General features: G+C 35.3%; 2 protein-coding genes and 1 non-coding gene across 6 annotated transcripts in view; 2 read left to right on the top strand and 1 right to left on the bottom strand.

Annotated features, from left to right (window-relative positions):
• The first annotated feature begins 3580 nt into the window (after positions 1-3580).
• On the top strand, positions 3581-9936 carry LOC148865223 (vesicle-associated membrane protein 722). The gene is made up of 5 exons (XM_088975724.1): positions 3581-4210; positions 8650-8791; positions 8890-9010; positions 9212-9274; positions 9516-9936. Exons 1-5 carry the CDS (start codon positions 4021-4023, stop codon positions 9657-9659), a joined length of 660 nt encoding a protein of 219 aa, XP_088831850.1. The 5' UTR covers positions 3581-4020; the 3' UTR covers positions 9660-9936.
• Positions 9937-12265: 2329 nt separating this feature from the next.
• Positions 12266-12337, top strand: TRNAP-UGG (transfer RNA proline (anticodon UGG)). The gene has a single exon. It is a non-coding gene; the product is annotated as a tRNA-Pro (tRNA).
• Positions 12338-13473: 1136 nt separating this feature from the next.
• The window catches only part of PANC (pantoate-beta-alanine ligase), a 41168-nt gene continuing 36176 nt past the window's right edge, over positions 13474-18465 (bottom strand). For 3 of the 4 annotated variants that reach the window (XM_088974679.1, XM_088974677.1, XM_088974676.1), the window contains 2 exons: positions 18304-18435; positions 14865-15209 (listed from right to left, as the gene is read on the bottom strand). In XM_088974679.1, the coding sequence (XP_088830805.1) occupies positions 15093-15209; positions 18304-18435 (249 nt within the window). In that variant the 3' untranslated portion in view covers positions 14865-15092. Of the gene's footprint in view, positions 13673-14864; positions 15210-18303; positions 18436-18465 lie in introns of those variants that run through there. The other variant, XM_088974680.1, reaches the window with a different exon arrangement.

Below are 18465 nucleotides of genomic sequence, written 5' to 3'. Positions count from 1 at the left end.
TTTGTTTCTAAGTTCTATGGCTAATTTAGGTTCTCCATGATATGGCCAATGGGCCTCACAGGCGCCCTCTTATTTTCATCTGCCTTTGTTGGGAGTTCCTTATTTTCTAGCCCTGAGAGTGGTCACTTGTGCAAAAATAATGCCAAAGGTCAGGACATATCCAGTCTACCCCTCCTAAGTAGAGTTGTAAAGTGGGCCGGACTGCATGCAGTTCAGCACAGCCTAGCACGATTCAAGCCGTGCCAACCTGGCCTAAATGCCCATGCCGTGCCGGGCTTGGGTTTTGAGGTCTCTGAGCCAGTATGATACAGCATAAAAATTGGGTCGCGTGGAACTGACTAATTTATTTAACAATACATGTATATTCAATTTTATTATAATTTTTTTCTAATTTCATTTTATTATTTCATAATATAAAAAATTGTATACATTAAAATTCATATAGAAAAAATTTTAAGAATTTTTTTTTTCAATTTTGTTGTCTATGTTATTAATTTATTTTTAACTTTTTTCATTTTTTTTTAATTTTTCTAAAAAAATAATTCCACCCATGGACCGGCCCAGACCAGACCCACTTGGATCGGGTCATGGGCCATGCCAATCAGGGACAGACCGCAAAAGTGGGCCGTGCCTGCCCAGCACGGCCCATATTACACCTCTGTTCCCAAAGACTCTTAGCCAGCTGATACCAACATTGAGTAAACCTTTGCTCCTACATCTAAAGGAAATAATTTATAGAGGTGTTTCAAATGAAAAAAGTCCAACACTGGTAGGATATGGAGATGATTTGGGCTAATGTTGACAGCGTGGTCAATTCCCAAGACGCGTTACCTGTGAACATAAGGTAAACGGCAGCACAACATCAATACATTCTAGAACGCAACGAGGGACAAATGGAATTAGAATGGACCTTATCAAGCTTAACATTGACATTCATGTTTATCATCTTTTTTTACTAAGGGTATATTTGGTTTGCAGCAATATGGGTGTGGAAACAGAATCGGAATGGGCTATTCTGATTCCAACTGTTTGGTTGGGTGGAATTGGAATCCCATTCCTATTCTTACTGGAATGGCATTTCCCCATTTGAGGGAATGATTATTCCCTCTCCCTCCCTGGGAACGAAATTCCATTCCTGCTGATTTTAATTCTCATTCCCATTTTTGTCTGAACTAAACATACTATGAATCAAAAGTGGGCCGTGCTTGCCCAGCACGGCCCATATTGCACCTCTGTTCCCAAAGACTCTTAGCCAGCTGATACCAACATTGAGTAATAACCTTTGCTCTTACATCTAAAGGAAATGATTTATAGAGGTGTTTCAAATGAAAAAAGTCCAACACTGATAGCATATGGAGATGATTTGGGCTAATGTTGACGGCGTGGTCGATTCCCAAGACGCGTTACCCGTGAACATAAGGTAAACGGCAGCACAACATCAATACATTCTAGAACGCAACGACTGCATTAGAGGGACAAATGGAATTAGAATGGACCTTATCAAGTTTAACATTGACATAATGTTTATCATCTTTTTTTACTAAGGGTCTGTTTGGTTTGCAGGGCTATTCTGATTTCAACTGTTTGGTTGGGTGGAATTGGAATCCCATTCCTTTTTTTACTGGAATGGCATTTTCCCATTTGAGGGAAGGATTATTTCCTGTCCCTCTCTTGGGAACGAAATTCCATTCCTGTTGATTTTAATTCTCATTCCCATTTTTGTCTGAACTAAACAGACTATAAACCAAACAAACCCTAAAAGTCAAAATATCACAAGATATCAGTTTTCAAATTCATGAATAGATTAATACAAAGAATTAGTAGATTTCAATATTTTCAATTTTTAATTGTGATGTGGCAAGAATTCTCTCAAGTTGTTACCAATACATATAATAATTTGTATATTAAGAATATTGATACTTTAAACTTTGCCTATTATTATTCCATTCAAGAAATTACAAGCTCTTGGTGGCATTATCCCCATGGACCCCACCTCAGGTATCTGCCAATATTGTCAAGCTCGGGATGGATAGAACCAGAATGATGATTGGTTCACGATTTTATCAATTAACCGGATGGTTAATGTAGGCAAATATGTGTAGTAATATGGCTGTCGTAGACATCAAACCAGAATCCAAACAAACCACTTCCAAACTATAGGAAATTAAAATAGTAATCTGATAAAACTTATCGGTAGTAGCTGAGTTGCGGCAAGAAAATCGATTTTGCGCCTCTTGGAATATTTTTATTGGTGCAAAAAGTTTTTGGCAGTCGATCTCCGGGATATAATAACTCTTAGCACTGGTGTTGTGTGCACTTACAATCCAAAACAGCGAACCAATTTGTTATGTACACCCAACACAATTTAACAATGAGAAAAACCCAGAGTGGGAGAGAGAGCAAAACACAAAGAAGAAAAGCAATTTTCGATGTACACAAATCACAGAAAATTTAGCCATTAAGTAGGCTTAATGCCAAAACAGCATTGTCTCCCATTAACTTTGGGAGTTGTACGATTAGGAGAGTGTGGTGGTTACAAAAAGAACGTTAGAAAACAGACCCTTAATTAAAACATTCAAGCTTTAAAAAAAAAAAACGTGCAGCAAGACACAACACGATGCGACAGGCGGTGCACATGTGTGTTAGCCCAACCCAGCCCGGCCTAGCATGTGTATGCATACGTTAGTCTTAAGTGCATTCTCTCCACAAGCCTCATAAGATACAAATTAAAAGTACAAGTTTTATAGATAAACTCAAGAGGAATGATCTTTTTAATGATAAAGTACAAAAAGTAACAAGAATTAATTTGAATCACACAGAAACCAAAAACAGATACCAATCCAGCGAATGAAAATTATTAATTAACCAGGACTCGAAAAAGATCATCGACAGAAAAAATAAAATAAAATAAGAAACAGATCATGGATCACTAATTCAACCATCGGTTCTAGAATGAGACTAAAAACACTGGTCCCTTAGAAGGCTGATAATTGGCATCTATATTACTTTACTTATTACCCTTGCTTGCTATGAAACTTAAAATATTAGATAGAGGAGGACAATTCGGTAATTAACAAGAAAAATTAAATTTGGATCCTTGTAATGGTGGGCCTTCATCCATGAAATAAAAAAAATTTGCAAGTTATGGGGGCCCAGCCCATCTATTGGTCTCATGGTTCCCCTCCCACGCGATCACATCAGCGCCCCACAGGCGCCTTACATGTACATCTCAGCATGAATAGTGAACACCTTCCGTATTTTTCATCAGCCCACACCAAAGCAAAGCAAAGACGCCCCCGTTGTCCGTTGAAAAATGAAAACAAAGCGTTCCGCCATCCGCGTTGGTTGGGGGTGATAGGATTAGTATTAGGTGGAGAAGGTAGGCCATCATTTGGGTCTACCAAATTGCGGGCCCATGGTTTGATCCAAGACCCGAATTCCATCTCCCTAACCCAATCAGCACCCGCCACGTCATTTACGTCATTGTAACTACCATCAGAAGTAATGCTACAGATTTGACGTGGTGTGTATCCTTTATTGGCCCAGTATTACGAGTCGAACAGCAGACGATCGAGACTCGTGATTAGATTACTTTTGAAGAATTTTCTTTGCTTCTTACGAACGGGACTCTTCCTCCGGTCATACTTTTGAATTTTGAAAGAAAAAAAATAGCCACTACATACCTAGTCAAAAGACAATAGTACCCTTCATTTATCTAATAATTGCACCTTTTTCTTTTTCTACTCTGCCACTTAAGCACCACCGAGTGGCATTTTCGTTATTACCCATCTAAAGAAAGAGTGAAATATTAAATTGATTTATATTTTTCAGCAACTTATTATAAAATAATTCCTCTCTGCAACTTCCGCCGAACATTTCTTTGTCCTCGCAACAAAAACCGACAACACAGTCTGATTCCTCCATCGTCTCTCCATCTCCATCTCCATCTCCATCTCTCTCCGTTTTCCTCTCCAATATCACTTCCTCTGCAATTCCTAGGTTAGGATTAGGGTTTGCGAGATGGGGCAACAGTCTTTGATCTATAGCTTCGTCGCTCGAGGAACAGTGGTCATCGCTGAATACACCGAGTTCACAGGGAATTTCACCAGCATCGCTGCTCAGTGCCTTCAAAAGCTTCCTGCTACCAACAATAAGTTCACCTACAACTGCGATAGCCACACCTTCAATTATCTTGTTGAAAACGGTTTCAGTAAGTCCTCAGATTTGGACTTCTCGCGATTATGTGGATTTGGTTATTTTACTTGCTCGTTCTGATTCGATCTCTCTGTGATTCGTTCTTGAATTGGTTGGGATTTGTGTTTATGCTTTGGTGATCTATTTCTGTGTGTTCTATTTTTGTTTGTTTTTTGTCAGACTATTCTTTGGTCTTTAAAATTTGTTTCTCTTGTAAATTTTTTCTTCATCTGAAAAGAATCTTCTATTTCCATTTCTTTTCCTCCAATGCATGTTCTTGTTGCTTCGGATACTTTCCTCTTCGGTATTTCCTAAATCCACTGTTTCTGTACACTTCTGGCGTCTTTGATCTTAGTATTCGGAAGGAATACTGCAATAATCAGGTTTAGATCAAATTTCAGTTTATCTAGTCTTCAATCTCTTAGCGCCCCAGATTAGTACAAAAACCATCAAAATGCAAATTGTAAAAGATAATTAGATGTTGATTATGGCTGATACTTCATTGATCCTTTTTTATTCCTCTGACAATGGTAAGAATCATTAAAGGCATTAGACCACAGGAATATAAGATCATAACGAGGACGTTAGTCACTTCCAACTTGGTGTTGTTTTTCCTTTTGTTTCGCCTTATTTTACTTCTAGGTGTCCGAATTATTGACTGTTTCACAAAAGGATGGAATGAAGTAATAGCATGCAAATTCTCTTGAGTGCCATTTTCCCGACTTTTGTAACTGATTAAATTTTATACTGCACCTGCATCATTACATACGTACTGTTTTCCTATGAACTGTTTGCTGCAAGCAGAATTTGTATGGCATTTCTTATGCGTGTGAAATTGGTTGGTTATTTGCTTTTGTTACCCTGTGACATGGTACAAAAATCACCGCTAGCCTCATAAATTTTTGCATGATAATCACAATCAAGAATTTTCGCTGGATGCTCTCTTTCATGTGACTACACTATTTTTATTTAAGCTTACTTTTCTAGTGAAACTAATAATAATCACATATTTTACGCATCTTGAGGGGTGTGATTCAGATATTTAGGGTTCCCATGCCATTAAGTTTGTTTAAAGATTTACAAGGCATTAATTTTGTAAACTCTTTACGACCTCTTCAGTTTACTGAATTGTAGTGAGAGTATGTGTTCGAGTTGATCCAGAAGGATATTTTCTTTGAATAAATTAAGTTGAACAAATTTTTTAGGTATTTATCAAAGTTTCTATTAGCATCCAAAGACAAAATGTAGGCACTTTTCTCTTTTTTTTTGGTCCATTAGACCAAAAATCTGGACCACCAATTTTCGAATGAAATATAGTCTCTTCAAAATGTGCTTTTGATGATTTGCCTTGATGTATGATATCTTGGGGCAGTTGGTGCCATCGATTCTTGATTAAGATAGGTTGATGCTGGTTTTATTTGAACAGAGTTTAGAATATTGTCTTGATATTTTCTATGAAATCCAAATTCTTGAAATTTGAAGCCTACTATGAACTGTTATTCTTTATTTTATGTATTTTTTGTAACTTTTCTATGGCGGTGTTTGGCCTGTCTTTTGGTCTATGGGAAGCTGAAAGGACCAAAAAAATGGTCTTTTCCTGTTTGGTATTGCATAGACTGAGACCCGAAGGTGAGTGCATGGAAAGACCGAAAAAGCTGAAAATTGGGAAGCTTCAAATGAAGCTTTTGGTCTTTCTGTGCTGAAAATAGCCATCCCAGCTGTTTTTAACATTTCAGTGGAGCACAACAATTACCAAACAGTCTTAGTCTTTAAAGACTAGACCCCAAAAGCTCAGTGCATCTTCTCATGTACTGGGATGTTGAAAGATCTACCTAGAAAGACCTGCCAAACAGCCCTCATATTTATTTAATAACCCTATTATTAAACCCTTGTTTGTGATCTGTTGACCTTACTCCTTGTGTCAGCTGACAGCCCCTTATTGAACCCATTGAAACTGATACTTGATCTGTTGACCTTAACCGGCCTAGTTTTCAATGTTTTGAAATCTGTTGAGGCTGAGCTGAACCTATTTCAGAATTTCGCTTCTTTACTGTGAAATTCAGCAACTAGACTACTTTAAATTGGGTCATCCTGCATCATCTCTGCTGCAAAGCACAATACTGATATGTTGTTTTTCTTCATTGTGTTTAATTTTCAGCTTGGAGAAGTTTGAGTAATTTGAGTGGTGATCAATTATGAAATTTGTTGCATTTAATTTTAGGTGCTTGCATTTCCTTATGCTTTTGGAACTTCTCTTAGAAGTTCAATAAATGATGTGCCGCAATGTACACAACACTAGATTACTGATTTTTTTTCACTTTTATTAATTTTCCCTGTTGCGTTGGTTTTATAATCTCTCTCAACATTTAAATTTTAATATAAAAGTTCTTTTTATAAGAGGCTGTACTTTGAGCATATGGAAACATACTTGGGGTGGAATTTTTGTCCATGTAAAAGGAGTGGGGAGAGGAATAAACAGATTGCTTTTATGCCCCTATGTATAAGATTTTGCATCATTTGGCGAAGTTCACTAAATGACCTATTGGCATTAGGGTTGTCAATGGACTCTGAAAGTCTGAAACCCAATCCAACGTATGAACTTGGTATTTTGGATTTGAATGGTCTGTTTACGTAATTGGATTGTATGCAGATTTAGCCCCATCCATTCTGATTTAATCTTACTGTATCAGGAGTCCAACAAGCACCAATTTGCAAGGTTTGTATCTTGTTTCTCCTTGGACTTGCAAATTGGTTCTTATATTTCATGGACTTGGTTTCTCTAGAGGTGTGAGGTGTAGTTCAGAATGTAAGAGGTATAAGCCTCCCAAACACAAGGAGGCGTTAGCGTCCTTAAGAGGAGGGGGATGAGGAGGAAGAGGAAGGAGGATCTCATTTTTCCTTTTCTTTTCTTTCTTTTTCTTTCCCTTCCCTTTATTTTTTTTCCTTTCCTTTCCATTTTTTCTTTATACTTACTTTTTTTCTTTTTTTTTTTTTCTCTTTTTATATAAGGTGTGTGTGAGGCACATGAGGCATACCCCTCTAGTGCGCCTATGAAAAAAGCATATGACGCATATGCCTCTTGCACCTGAGGTGTATGTGTCAGAGGTGTCAACATCTCAGACGTGTACACCTCAGGTCCTTTTTGGGGCGCCTTGCCCTGGAGGCATGCCTCCAGGTGTATGCCTCCCACGCCTTTTAAAACACTGATTGGAATGGGTGTTTTATACTTTTAAAGATGAGATGCACTTTGTCTCTTCCTACATCAGTCAGAAAGGAAAAGGCCTGTATACTTTCCATGGTGTTTCCCATATCTTAAGTGGATGCTATGTATATTTCTCTAGTGACCAGAAGATTAATAAGGATTAGGGAAATCAACCAGCTAAGTGGTTTTGCTTTGGCATTTATCCAAATAACAAGATCGTATGTATTTCTCTAGGTAATCAAACAGCTACTGTATCCTCAATGAATTGCCAGTTACTCTCTCTAGTAAAAATCTAAAGCATATATTGGAGCTAAAGAAGTGTTAACAAGAAGGGAGAGAAAACAGGGGCATGATTCCCAAGTCTATCCATGTAGTATGTGCTTAGAAAGTTGGAATCTAGTCAAATTGTTAACGGGACTCTTCTTTAGGTAGGTAAATGGGCTGCACAATGGGTGTTGCCCTCCCCCAACTCTGAAACCAATCCATGACCATGGTGAAGGTGGGATTTAGTCTCAAGTATGCTGCAACCAGCTAGAGACCTTATCAGAAAGCTAACTAGCACAAAGGTGCAAGTCTGGGTTGCTTGAGTTGAAGAATTTCAACTACATTGGGCTCATTTTCAGGCTTGAACCCAATGTAGTTGAAGAATTTTAACAGATACTCCATGTAAACCAAGTTGTGCCCCTAGTTTTTTTTTTTTTTTGATAAATAAAACACTTGTGACAAGACTTGCACCTTTGTTAGTAGGGTCCAATACAAACTATACTTTGGTATATTAATTGAATGAGTGAATGAAAGAGCTATTTCTATTATAAACATAATAGTAAATATTTATTTATTTATTTATTTATTTATTTATTTAGGAAGCCATCATTCAAATATATAAAGATTTGAACCATTGGTTTCTCCATTGGTTAAGGGGACACTGACCCAAATTTTGGGATGTCAATTCCTATTTATATTTTTGATAAAATGTTAGTTCCTATTACTTTAGGGGGTTCTTTTCCAAGCAAATAAGAAGCTGAATTATCAGTTTTAATATATATATATATATATTTTTTGTTTTTTTGATAGATTAATATATATTTTGTTAGTTCTTATAATTGGGTGTTTAATGATGTGATCGATGTATGACAGTATGAGTATTCATTCATTTGAGAAATGTATTTTGATGTTTGATCATTATAATTTAATTGTTTATCCTTGTTCTTTTTAATCAAGGCTTGTTTCTGATTTGATCTTGGATCATGCAGCCTACTGTGTGGTGGCAGTTGAGTCTGTTGGAAGACAAATCCCCATTGCCTTTCTGGAACGAGTTAAGGATGATTTTAGCAAGAGATATGGAGGAGGGAAAGCTGCAACTGCTGTAGCCAACAGTCTTAACAAGGAGTTTGGGTACTTTGCCTAATGTCTAGCCCTTTGATGGATGTATTAGCAAGACGTATATGATAGAAATGCCAATAATTTACCATTGATATATATATATATTATAGGCCAAAATTGAAGGAACACATGCAGTACTGTGTTGATCACCCAGAGGAGGTCGGCAAACTAGCAAAAGTGAAGGCTCAGGTGTCAGAAGTCAAGGAAGTGATGATGGAAAATATTGAGAAGGCAAGTGATCATAAATTCTTTCAAGTTTTTATTTTCCTCTTGATGGATTATTATCACTGTCTTATATGCCCATTCACTGCTAAATATTGTTATGGCATTTCAATAACAGAACAGGTGCAACATAATTTCTGCTACTTCTGTGATTTGGAACATGTTATGTGGCAGATTATCTGGTTAGTTAAAATGTCTAATTTTGTGCAGGTTCTTGACCGAGGTGAGAAAATAGAGCTTCTGGTGGACAAAACAGAGAATCTTAAGTCACAGGTTAGTCGGATACTCCTGCTACTTCAATATTAGAAATTAGAATTTCGAAAAACAACTTTACGTTTCATTGTTGGCAATAGCATGTGGCTTGACAGACTATGGAAATGATCAAAAAATGGGGAGAAGGGTATTTCTCTCTCTCAGATGGGGACTGGAAACTTTCCCTTAGCTATATTTTACAGTTTGGTTTTCGCCCACATATATATGATGTGTGCTTGCATCCTTGATGTTTTTATTGCAGGCACAAGATTTCCGGCAACAGGGGACCAAGATGAGGAGGAAGATGTGGCTGCAGAATATGAAGATAAAGCTTATAGTTTTGGGTATTATAATTGCTCTGATTCTCATCATAGTCTTGTCCATTTGCCATGGCTTCAATTGCTGATGAAGAACGTTTTCTCTGTTTCTCTTCCTATACTCGTATTTTTATTAGAATTGTCATACTGGAGGATTGTTCCTTGTCTTTAGTTCTAATGTTTCCCTTTGTCAATGAATTTTTCCCTTTTACCTTTTGGTCTTCTTTCCCCTCCATTTTGGTTATCCACCCCTTTTACTTGTCGCCTAGCATTTTGGGGGCTGGGAATGGTTTGTATTACTCTGCGTGTATAGATTGTACGCATGAATTCTTTATATGTGAGTAGAAGAGTCTCTTGTTTCTGGAAGTTCAAGCTTTTACCTGTTTGGAGAATTTGTTGGAAGTTGGAACTATAACTATATTGTTACCATAACACCGAGGGCCAAAGCCAAGACACCAGGTATTGCAGTGCTAATTTTCAGCCATTGGGGTTTGTTATCCAATTTGAACAAACCAGGTGAATATGATTTGTTTTCCTTTTGAAAGTTATATTTCAAGGAAATTATTTGTTTTCCTTTGTTTAGCATGGAGGAAACAAAAGCAGCATTCTAGGGGGTGTACCAAACATGTTGTCGAACACCCCCCAAGTTAATTGCATTTCATCCATTGATTCGTTCTCTTTTTTGGATAAAAAAAAAGACAAGGATGGAAGTGGAACCTATAATCATCCAGTCATGACAATAGAAAGTTCATTCTTCTCTTCTGAAGGGCATGTGAGGTTGGTGAATATGTGAAGATTATCTAATCCACTAATGATCTAGAATAGATCTCCCATTAGTATTTCCTGTAAAGAGGGAATAGGTTCCATCCATAATGACAATATACTGGCCGACTAAATATTATGTATATGTTTGGTTCTGTGGGCATTTATTGAAAATACGCCATCACATTAGTGTCACATAGGTCTTGGTATTTATTGCATATGAAACCGCTGTTTGGTTTTACGTTTATCAAATAAACACTAAAAAATTGAAATGCTTTGATTTATCATTTATGTATATGGGGCATTTGGGGACACATCAAATTCATGTTCTCCTAATGCAATGGTATTTTTTGAATTGAAATGCTGATGTGGTACACTACTACACTTTAACTGAGGTGGAAAGCAACTTTATGAGTGTAACTTGAAATGCCAATAAAATGTCTAACCAAATGAAAAAAAGTAAAAAATGTTTAAAGTAGCATAATTAGCATTTTTCAGATAAACGTTTATCTAAAAAAATGCCTCTTAGGAAATACCTACAGAACCAAACATATGACAAATACAAGGTTTAAAGCATCGATCCATATTGACCGATACGTGTTGTTTCGAGACTCCACTGATATGCCTCTATATTGGATGTATCGGTGGTCTGACAGGTTCAGGGGATGGAGGAGACCTAAACCGGTCCCCTTGAACCGGTTTCAAAAAAAAAAAATTAAAAGAAAATAGTATCAATTCGCCCAATACGTCCACACTGGTGTATCAGACGTATCAATATTTTGAACATTAACTAAATATACAAAAAGAGATTGTAGAGATTAATGAAAATTTAGCCCCAACTTAAAAAAAAAAATAAGAAAACCCAAAATCAGTTGAAGGCTTTACTGCTTTGTTGGGGATTGTTGTAGGTTGCATTTGTTTTGATTAATGGGCGAATGTCTCCAGTATTTTTACGTCTTCTTGTGGTGGAAATATGGCTGCAAAACAGATTCCCTATAGTTTAGACCCAAATCTGATTCAATAATATTTAAATTCAAATAAAATCTTATCCATAAGATCCTGATGTGACTTGTAACATCATTGATAAATTAAACTTAAAATGATCAAATACATTATATTGTTATTGATAGAATAAAATAAGAATAAGTTTTATATTTTATATCATGAAGAAGATGACTTGAAAACAACTTCTACAAGATCTGAACCTGATTCTTTGGTAAGCATGAGCATTCAAAATTTCAAATCATTTCTATTGTTTCAAATTCATATTCATATGGGTTTCTGACTGAAGTTTTCAGCTGTCATAAATTTCAGGTATCATTTTAAATCCAATTATAAACTGATCGAATTTGGATCACCCTAACTAAATTGGATTTGAATTAGAATTGCGAGAAATAAATACCATTTGCAGCCCTAGGCGAAAACTGGTTAGACTGAAATCATTAAGATACTGTCTCAGGGGTCCCACAAACTTGCAATTAGGAGTTAATTACCTACCAATTGAAGGCCAAGTTACGTGTGCTCAATTTCTTCTATGATGCCAGAACGGGGTTGGTCAGGGGTTCAGTTTCCAGGTTGAATAGTCGATCCGTTTTGACAAAAAATTTAAAAAGGGTTAAAACTGTTTAATGGTTCGAATGCCCAGATCAGCGGTTTATTAACCAAATCAATATTTTTTGGCAAAAATCCGGTTTTAATAAAAAACGAAACCAGTCACCTGACCGGTTCCCAGTTTTGAAAACCATGGTTTCCAAGGTGGTGTTTGGCACTGCTTCAGTTTCTGATGTTGCTGTTTTGAGAAATCTGCAAGGCACATCTTCCGCACGTTGTGGTAATATTTATACTTAAATTGCGTTACATGTGACTGTCATAAAGTGAATGTTCTCGAATATGATGCATTTATAAATAATCTAGAGAAATATATTACATAAATGGGCATTTGGTCTAGTGGTATGATTCTCGCTTTGGGTGCGAGAGGTCCCGAGTTCGATTCTCGGAATGCCCCCACACTTTATTTTCTAGATTCTTTCTTTTTTCTCACCGAAAAAGAATCTAAATTGCTGGCTAAACATTATAAACAATACCCGTCTTACATTGTATAAATCAAAGTTTCAAACTTCAGTATTGTTATAAAAAAAGAAAAAAAATTCAAGCTTCCATTTTGATCAAATCAACACATTTTCCAGATAAAAAAAAATAATCAGAAAGAAAATAATGAAGCAGGACCACCAGCACTTGAGGTAAATTAAATTGATACTGATTCATAATTCATAAACGTAGAAAGTTCCATTAATTTAGCCCACGACTTTTTGCCCACAATTTCATCCGTTTTGGTCAAGCCCACGGAAGAATTACTCCCTAGTCCCTTACAGATGTTAGGTTCAAATTATGATCATTTGCAAAATTGTGTATTGAATTAACCGGTTTTCAAAATTGTTTACATGGTCAAGTTTGTCGTTTACAACCAAGAATCAAAATTTTGCAACATATCGGCTCATATATCATCATATTGATATAGATCATCAATACTATAAACAAGGACCTTTTTGGGCTTTCGATCAAATTTCAGGGGCTAGACAGGCCTAAGACCAATCCATTGAAAAAAAAAAAGGAAATAACAACAAAAAAAGTTATGGTCAGTCAAAAACCATGGTTAAAAGCATGGTTTGTAAAAACGACCTGGAGACCGAATTCGTCAGGGGTCTGGTTACCAGGTTGAACGGTCGGCCCGTTCTGACAAATAAAATAAAAAAATTTTAATAAACAAAAAACAGTCAAAACCATTCAAGCGGTTAATCGCCCAAGTCAGCGGTTTGCTGACCAAAATCAACGATTTTAAGCAAATTTTCGGTTTTGGAAAAAACCAAAAACGGTCACCTGACCGATTCCTGATTTTTCCAGTCCGACTATCCGATTCAGTCTGATTTTGAAAACCATGGTTCAAAGTATCAATGCACCCGATAAGCAAGTGTTTTGAACCCTCATAAGCCATCTGTTTGGCATACCAGAAATTGAAAATATCATATGAGCGTATCAAAAATTTGAGCCTTGGTCAAAACAATCAATAGACATACTGATTTGTATTAAGTGTATCAATACTTTGAACCATATTGTATATTACCTTTTATACATTACATTCTTTTTCATCAGTAATTTATCATTTGAACGGTTATACATAATAATTCAACACCCTGTCCTGTTTTGGCAATATCTTCTCCTTGGGAGGAGACCGTCAGAGCTTTCTTTTTTATTTTTTCTGTTTTTAAGTAGAAGGATAAATTGCTGAAACCTCCCCTGAACTTTTTGGCTCAGTTGCAAGTAAACCACCTCTACTAGAACCCTATAATAAAAGGCACGAAAATGTTTAAAATACACATACAATTACCATTGAAGCTGGTTTCTACAAAATGAAAAAAAAAAATAATACAAGCTTTATAAATAACAAAAAAAAAAAAAATTTGCAGCTTTACCTTTGAGCAATTGATATGAATGACAAATTTGGAAAATAAATCTAAGGGTTTGAACTAGCCATTCATATGAAGTGAAAATTTAGGAAATGAACATTTTAATCAAAAGTAATTGTATGGGTATTTTAGACATTTTCATGCCTCTTTTTAGAGGATTCTAACAAAGGGGGGGCTACTTGGAACTATGTTAGAAAGTTCAGGGTAGCTGATTGCAATCAAGGTTCAAAATATCGATACGTACTGGCCCGTATCAGCCAATATGTATCGTATCAGGAAATTCCTGATATGCCCCTATAGAGGGTGTATCGGGGTTTTGACTGGTTCAGGGAGTGGACAGACCTTAAACCGGCCCCTTTGAACTGAATATTAAAAAAAAAAACTAAAAAGAATTATCGATATTGCTCAATACGCCTCTACCGGCGTATCGGTATTTTGAACTTTGATTGCAATTAACAGCCTACTTGCAACTATGTTAGAAAGTTTAAGGGAGGTGATTGCAATACCAAACTACAAGGGAGGTTTCAGCAACAAGCAGAAACTTCAGAGAAGGCTTCAGAATTTACCCTAAATAAAAAGAGCCCTGAAGGATGACTCTCAAGCAAACCTTCTCGAGAGCTGGGTGCTTCACAGGGAGGATTTCATAGGGTGAAGTGGTGAACAATTGTCCCATAAACAGTGTTACATGGATTCTCCCAAATGGACCTCACACTTTACATTCTTCAGGAGACACTTCTTCGTACTGGGTTTCTTCTTTCATGCTCCTTTGACATAAATGAGCAGCTAATATATATGGTGGATGTCTCATTATTTCTAGGTCACAAAGACATATCTTGGATTTGCAAAGACAATGTCATGAAAATCAATTTCAATTCTAGATGTATCCTTGAGTCACAAACCCATCATAGCTCATTAAAATACATCTTTCCATCATAAAAAGCATAAAATTAAAAGAGAAGATACTGAACTTTTATTAACAATCAATGGAGAATGAAACTTGTTTAAATTAAAAAAAAAAGTGTAGAATGAAACTGTATTTGTCTTGGCTTTTCCTTTAATGTAGGCATATTTTGTTTAGCTAATATGGGGAAACAAACAAGAAGTTGATATTTACTTCCACGTTTCACTTTAAGTTACCAAAAAGGGAAAAAGAAAAGAAAGAAATACCCATGCTTTAGACATTTGAAAAGGTGATCAGTGGACAACCAAAGTTTCGTAAATGCAAGTTACAATTCTATACTGTATTTTGAGCACGTTCTCTAACCTGTCTGCTTATGCCACAGAATAGAAGGCTCTTTATACATTGATTTCAATGTTGTCAATCAACCTAACTTTTCCAAACCAGGCAGCAATGCAAAATACAACAGGTCGCTTAATTTCTTCTACTGCTTCCAGACTTTGTTGGTCCACGATCTACAAGTGTTAAGCAAAAAGAAATATATATAGGAAACTTCTAAATTGTATAAAAAAAATTTAGCTGCTTGAATTCATAGTAGGAATTAGTTCCAAGCGATACAGAAGAATTTGAGCCAGATGATACTCATTTAGGCTAATTATCAGAATTCAAGCTCTAAAGAAGAAAGAATAAAGCAACAAACAGATTTGGATGCACTTTTGGCACCAGAAAAGAACAGTCAAATGTGTCCTTGCCCCTTGAAAGGAAGTAAAATGCTCAAAGAAAACTACACCAGATATTTTCTCTTCATAGATCCATCCAAACACAGCAAAACTGCAGAGTGCAATGTGCAAATAGAAAGATGGGATAACCTGATTGCTGCATCTATCACGTTAACTGTTTAGCTCACTGTTTGAGTGCATACCCAGCCTAATTAAGCCCTGTTTGGAACTATTAGTTATTTATATGGTTTCAGATGGAGCACCCCAAGGCTATTTTACATCTTAATGGCCTTGCAAGAATTATATGGTGGTTTATGGTGACCTTTAGTCCATAGTTGTCAAGGCAAATAGGCACTTCTAGGCAACAATGGAGCGACTTGATAGCTCTTAGTGCTTAACAGTGAAGAGATATCATATCATTTCAGAGGTATTAAGGGCATTTGTTACCGATTTTGGTCCAGCCTAAATTTAACATTTATTATGTACTGTAACAATGACTTGATATTTTGTTTTCCAAAATAATAATAATGATAAATTTATAATTACTTATTTGCATTAATTATAAAAAACCTAATTAATATTAATTATTATTTTTAATTATCAATTATAATTAATAATACTATAAAATAATGATAATAATAAAACTATAATAACGAGGTAGGTAATATTTAGAAATTACTAATATTTTATTAATTTATTAATTATTAATAGTTAATTCATTAACCAAAACTACATAATTAATTATAAAAAACAAATAATATTAATTATTAATTTAATTATTTTATATTTAATTAATTGGGAATTCATTTGTTAAACATCAACTAAGTTTTCTCATATCTAGGGTTAAAAATAGTCAATTGCCACTTTTCAGAAATCATTCAGACTTTAGAATAACATTCTCTATGTTAAGACTTCAGAAGCAAGAAAAGTTCACCAATTCCAATACACCTCTAAAAGTAATTATTAGAATTTCAAAGGCATTCAGAATTTCAGATGTTAGACTTCGATGCAAATGAACAACCCTTAAGTCATCCAGGCATCCTCTAGGTCATAAGATTTTAAAAAGAAAAGGCCAAATTCAAGATTAATTCACTATTTCACACACACACACACTATACTATACTACAAAATTTAATATTAACCCAAAATCAAAACGATTTTTTCCATCTAGGTGGTGGGTCAGTGGTTCAACTATTAAGGTCAAACGGGTTAAACCCCCGATGTGATAATTAGATTATAAAAATACATAAAATTCCAGAAAATATAGAAAGTTGTAAAAAAAATATCATCCTATTTAAATAGAAGTGTGCTAAATAAGAATTGTTTTTTATTAATGATGAAAATAGAGTACAAAATTTTGGGAAAAAAGAGAATTGATGTCTAACCTGTAACCCCACTAACTGGGTCAAATAGTTCAATGGTTTAATTGAATAGGTTACCATGTTGTTAACCAAGTCATTTTCTTTAGGCAAGTGATTTGGTGATAAATGGACCTTGAATCTTGGTTGGATGACAAGTCAACCAATCTCTTTTGACCACAAGATAAAAGACCAATGTTTTCAATGTCATAAAAATTGACTGGATTTGCATTTCCTCCCAATCAAACAAGTCAAGTTGTGATGTTATAAATTAGATAACAAAAATATATAGAAATTTTTTATTAAGTTTATAAAAAAAAATTGATCATGTCTTTAATATTATATATTCTTCATATTAAACAAAAATATGTTTTAAAAATGAGAATTGTTATTAAGATAGAAATGGATGAAAGTACAAAAAATAGAAAAAGAGAATTATTGTTTTACTCATGGCCTATTGACCTAGCCAAATAGGCCATCGGTTCAACAAGGGCATCTCATTGTTGACCAAACCAATGATATTTTATTCTTTCTTTTTGTGCAACAAAGTGGTTTGGGTTGAAACATACTAAAATATTTGTTTGAGTGACATTGATTCAATCACAAGATGAAAATAGGATATAAACTACAAGTAAGAAGATTTGAAGCTAGCCCTTTAGGTTGAAAGGCAACAAATCCACTAGTATACCATGCTTCAATTACTTGTTTTTGTAACATGAGTTCTGATAAGAACACTGAAGTTTTATCATCATCATCATCATTTGAAATTGCCACATGCTTCTCATGTGCACATTTACTAGTAAATTGAAAACATAGCAAACTATTATATCTAAAAGATGATGGCATTTTAAATCTATCAATTTCAATATTTAAGATGATAGAGCCAAATTTCATGTCAAAAAATTATTAGCAACAAAAGAACACTATAACTTTGCACTCGTAATAAAAAGGAAAAAGACAAAGGGGCAGTCCTATTCCTATTTAATGTGTGTGTGTGAGATAGATAGATAGATAGAGAGAGAGAGAGAGAGGGTGCGAGTGATTGTAGAAAATAAAGACATTTTCTCTTCTCAAAACCTTCAACTCTGTTTCAATTACAAAAGTGTAAAAGAAAGCATAAGTAAAAATATAATATATAATAGGATGTATCAAGGCACATGCTGACAAGATGAATCTATGGTAAAATATTACAATAAGGCACCTGCTTTGTATTTTTGTTGCATTGCTGGGCATCTTATCACTTAAATGGGCACCCTTTTGATAACCACGCTTCACTCCGGAACTATTTTTGCCTAAAACCCCATCATTGGATTATGTTTGTACATATGAGGGTTTCACACTCGATAATACATGCACATTTTTAACCCATAACTTGGACTGTACCTTATATTGAAATATCTTGATTCTCTGTATATGATATATGCAATCACAATACTGTAGGTGATCAGATTTTCCAAATATTTCACGTTAGCTTGCCATGCATATTTTTGAAACTTAAAGAGAAAAGAGACACCAATGCACACAGAACAAACCTCAGCATAATCAATTTTACCACCAGACTCAGATATTGCTTGAGTGACTGAGTTTCTCAACTCTCTACATGAAACTTGACCACTCTGTGCAGCAAGTTTAGCTCTTGATAATGCCTTGTTGATGGATAAGGCCTGAATGACATAGAAAGATATTATAACAAC

This window comes from Nelumbo lutea, chromosome 3 (assembly GCF_056320005.1).
Source record: "Nelumbo lutea isolate HS-2025 chromosome 3, American lotus-T2T, whole genome shotgun sequence".
In the NCBI taxonomy this organism is placed as follows: domain Eukaryota; kingdom Viridiplantae; phylum Streptophyta; class Magnoliopsida; order Proteales; family Nelumbonaceae; genus Nelumbo; species Nelumbo lutea.
The sequence above is the reverse complement of the archived record's forward strand: the minus strand, read 5'-3'. Positions and strand labels throughout refer to the sequence as shown.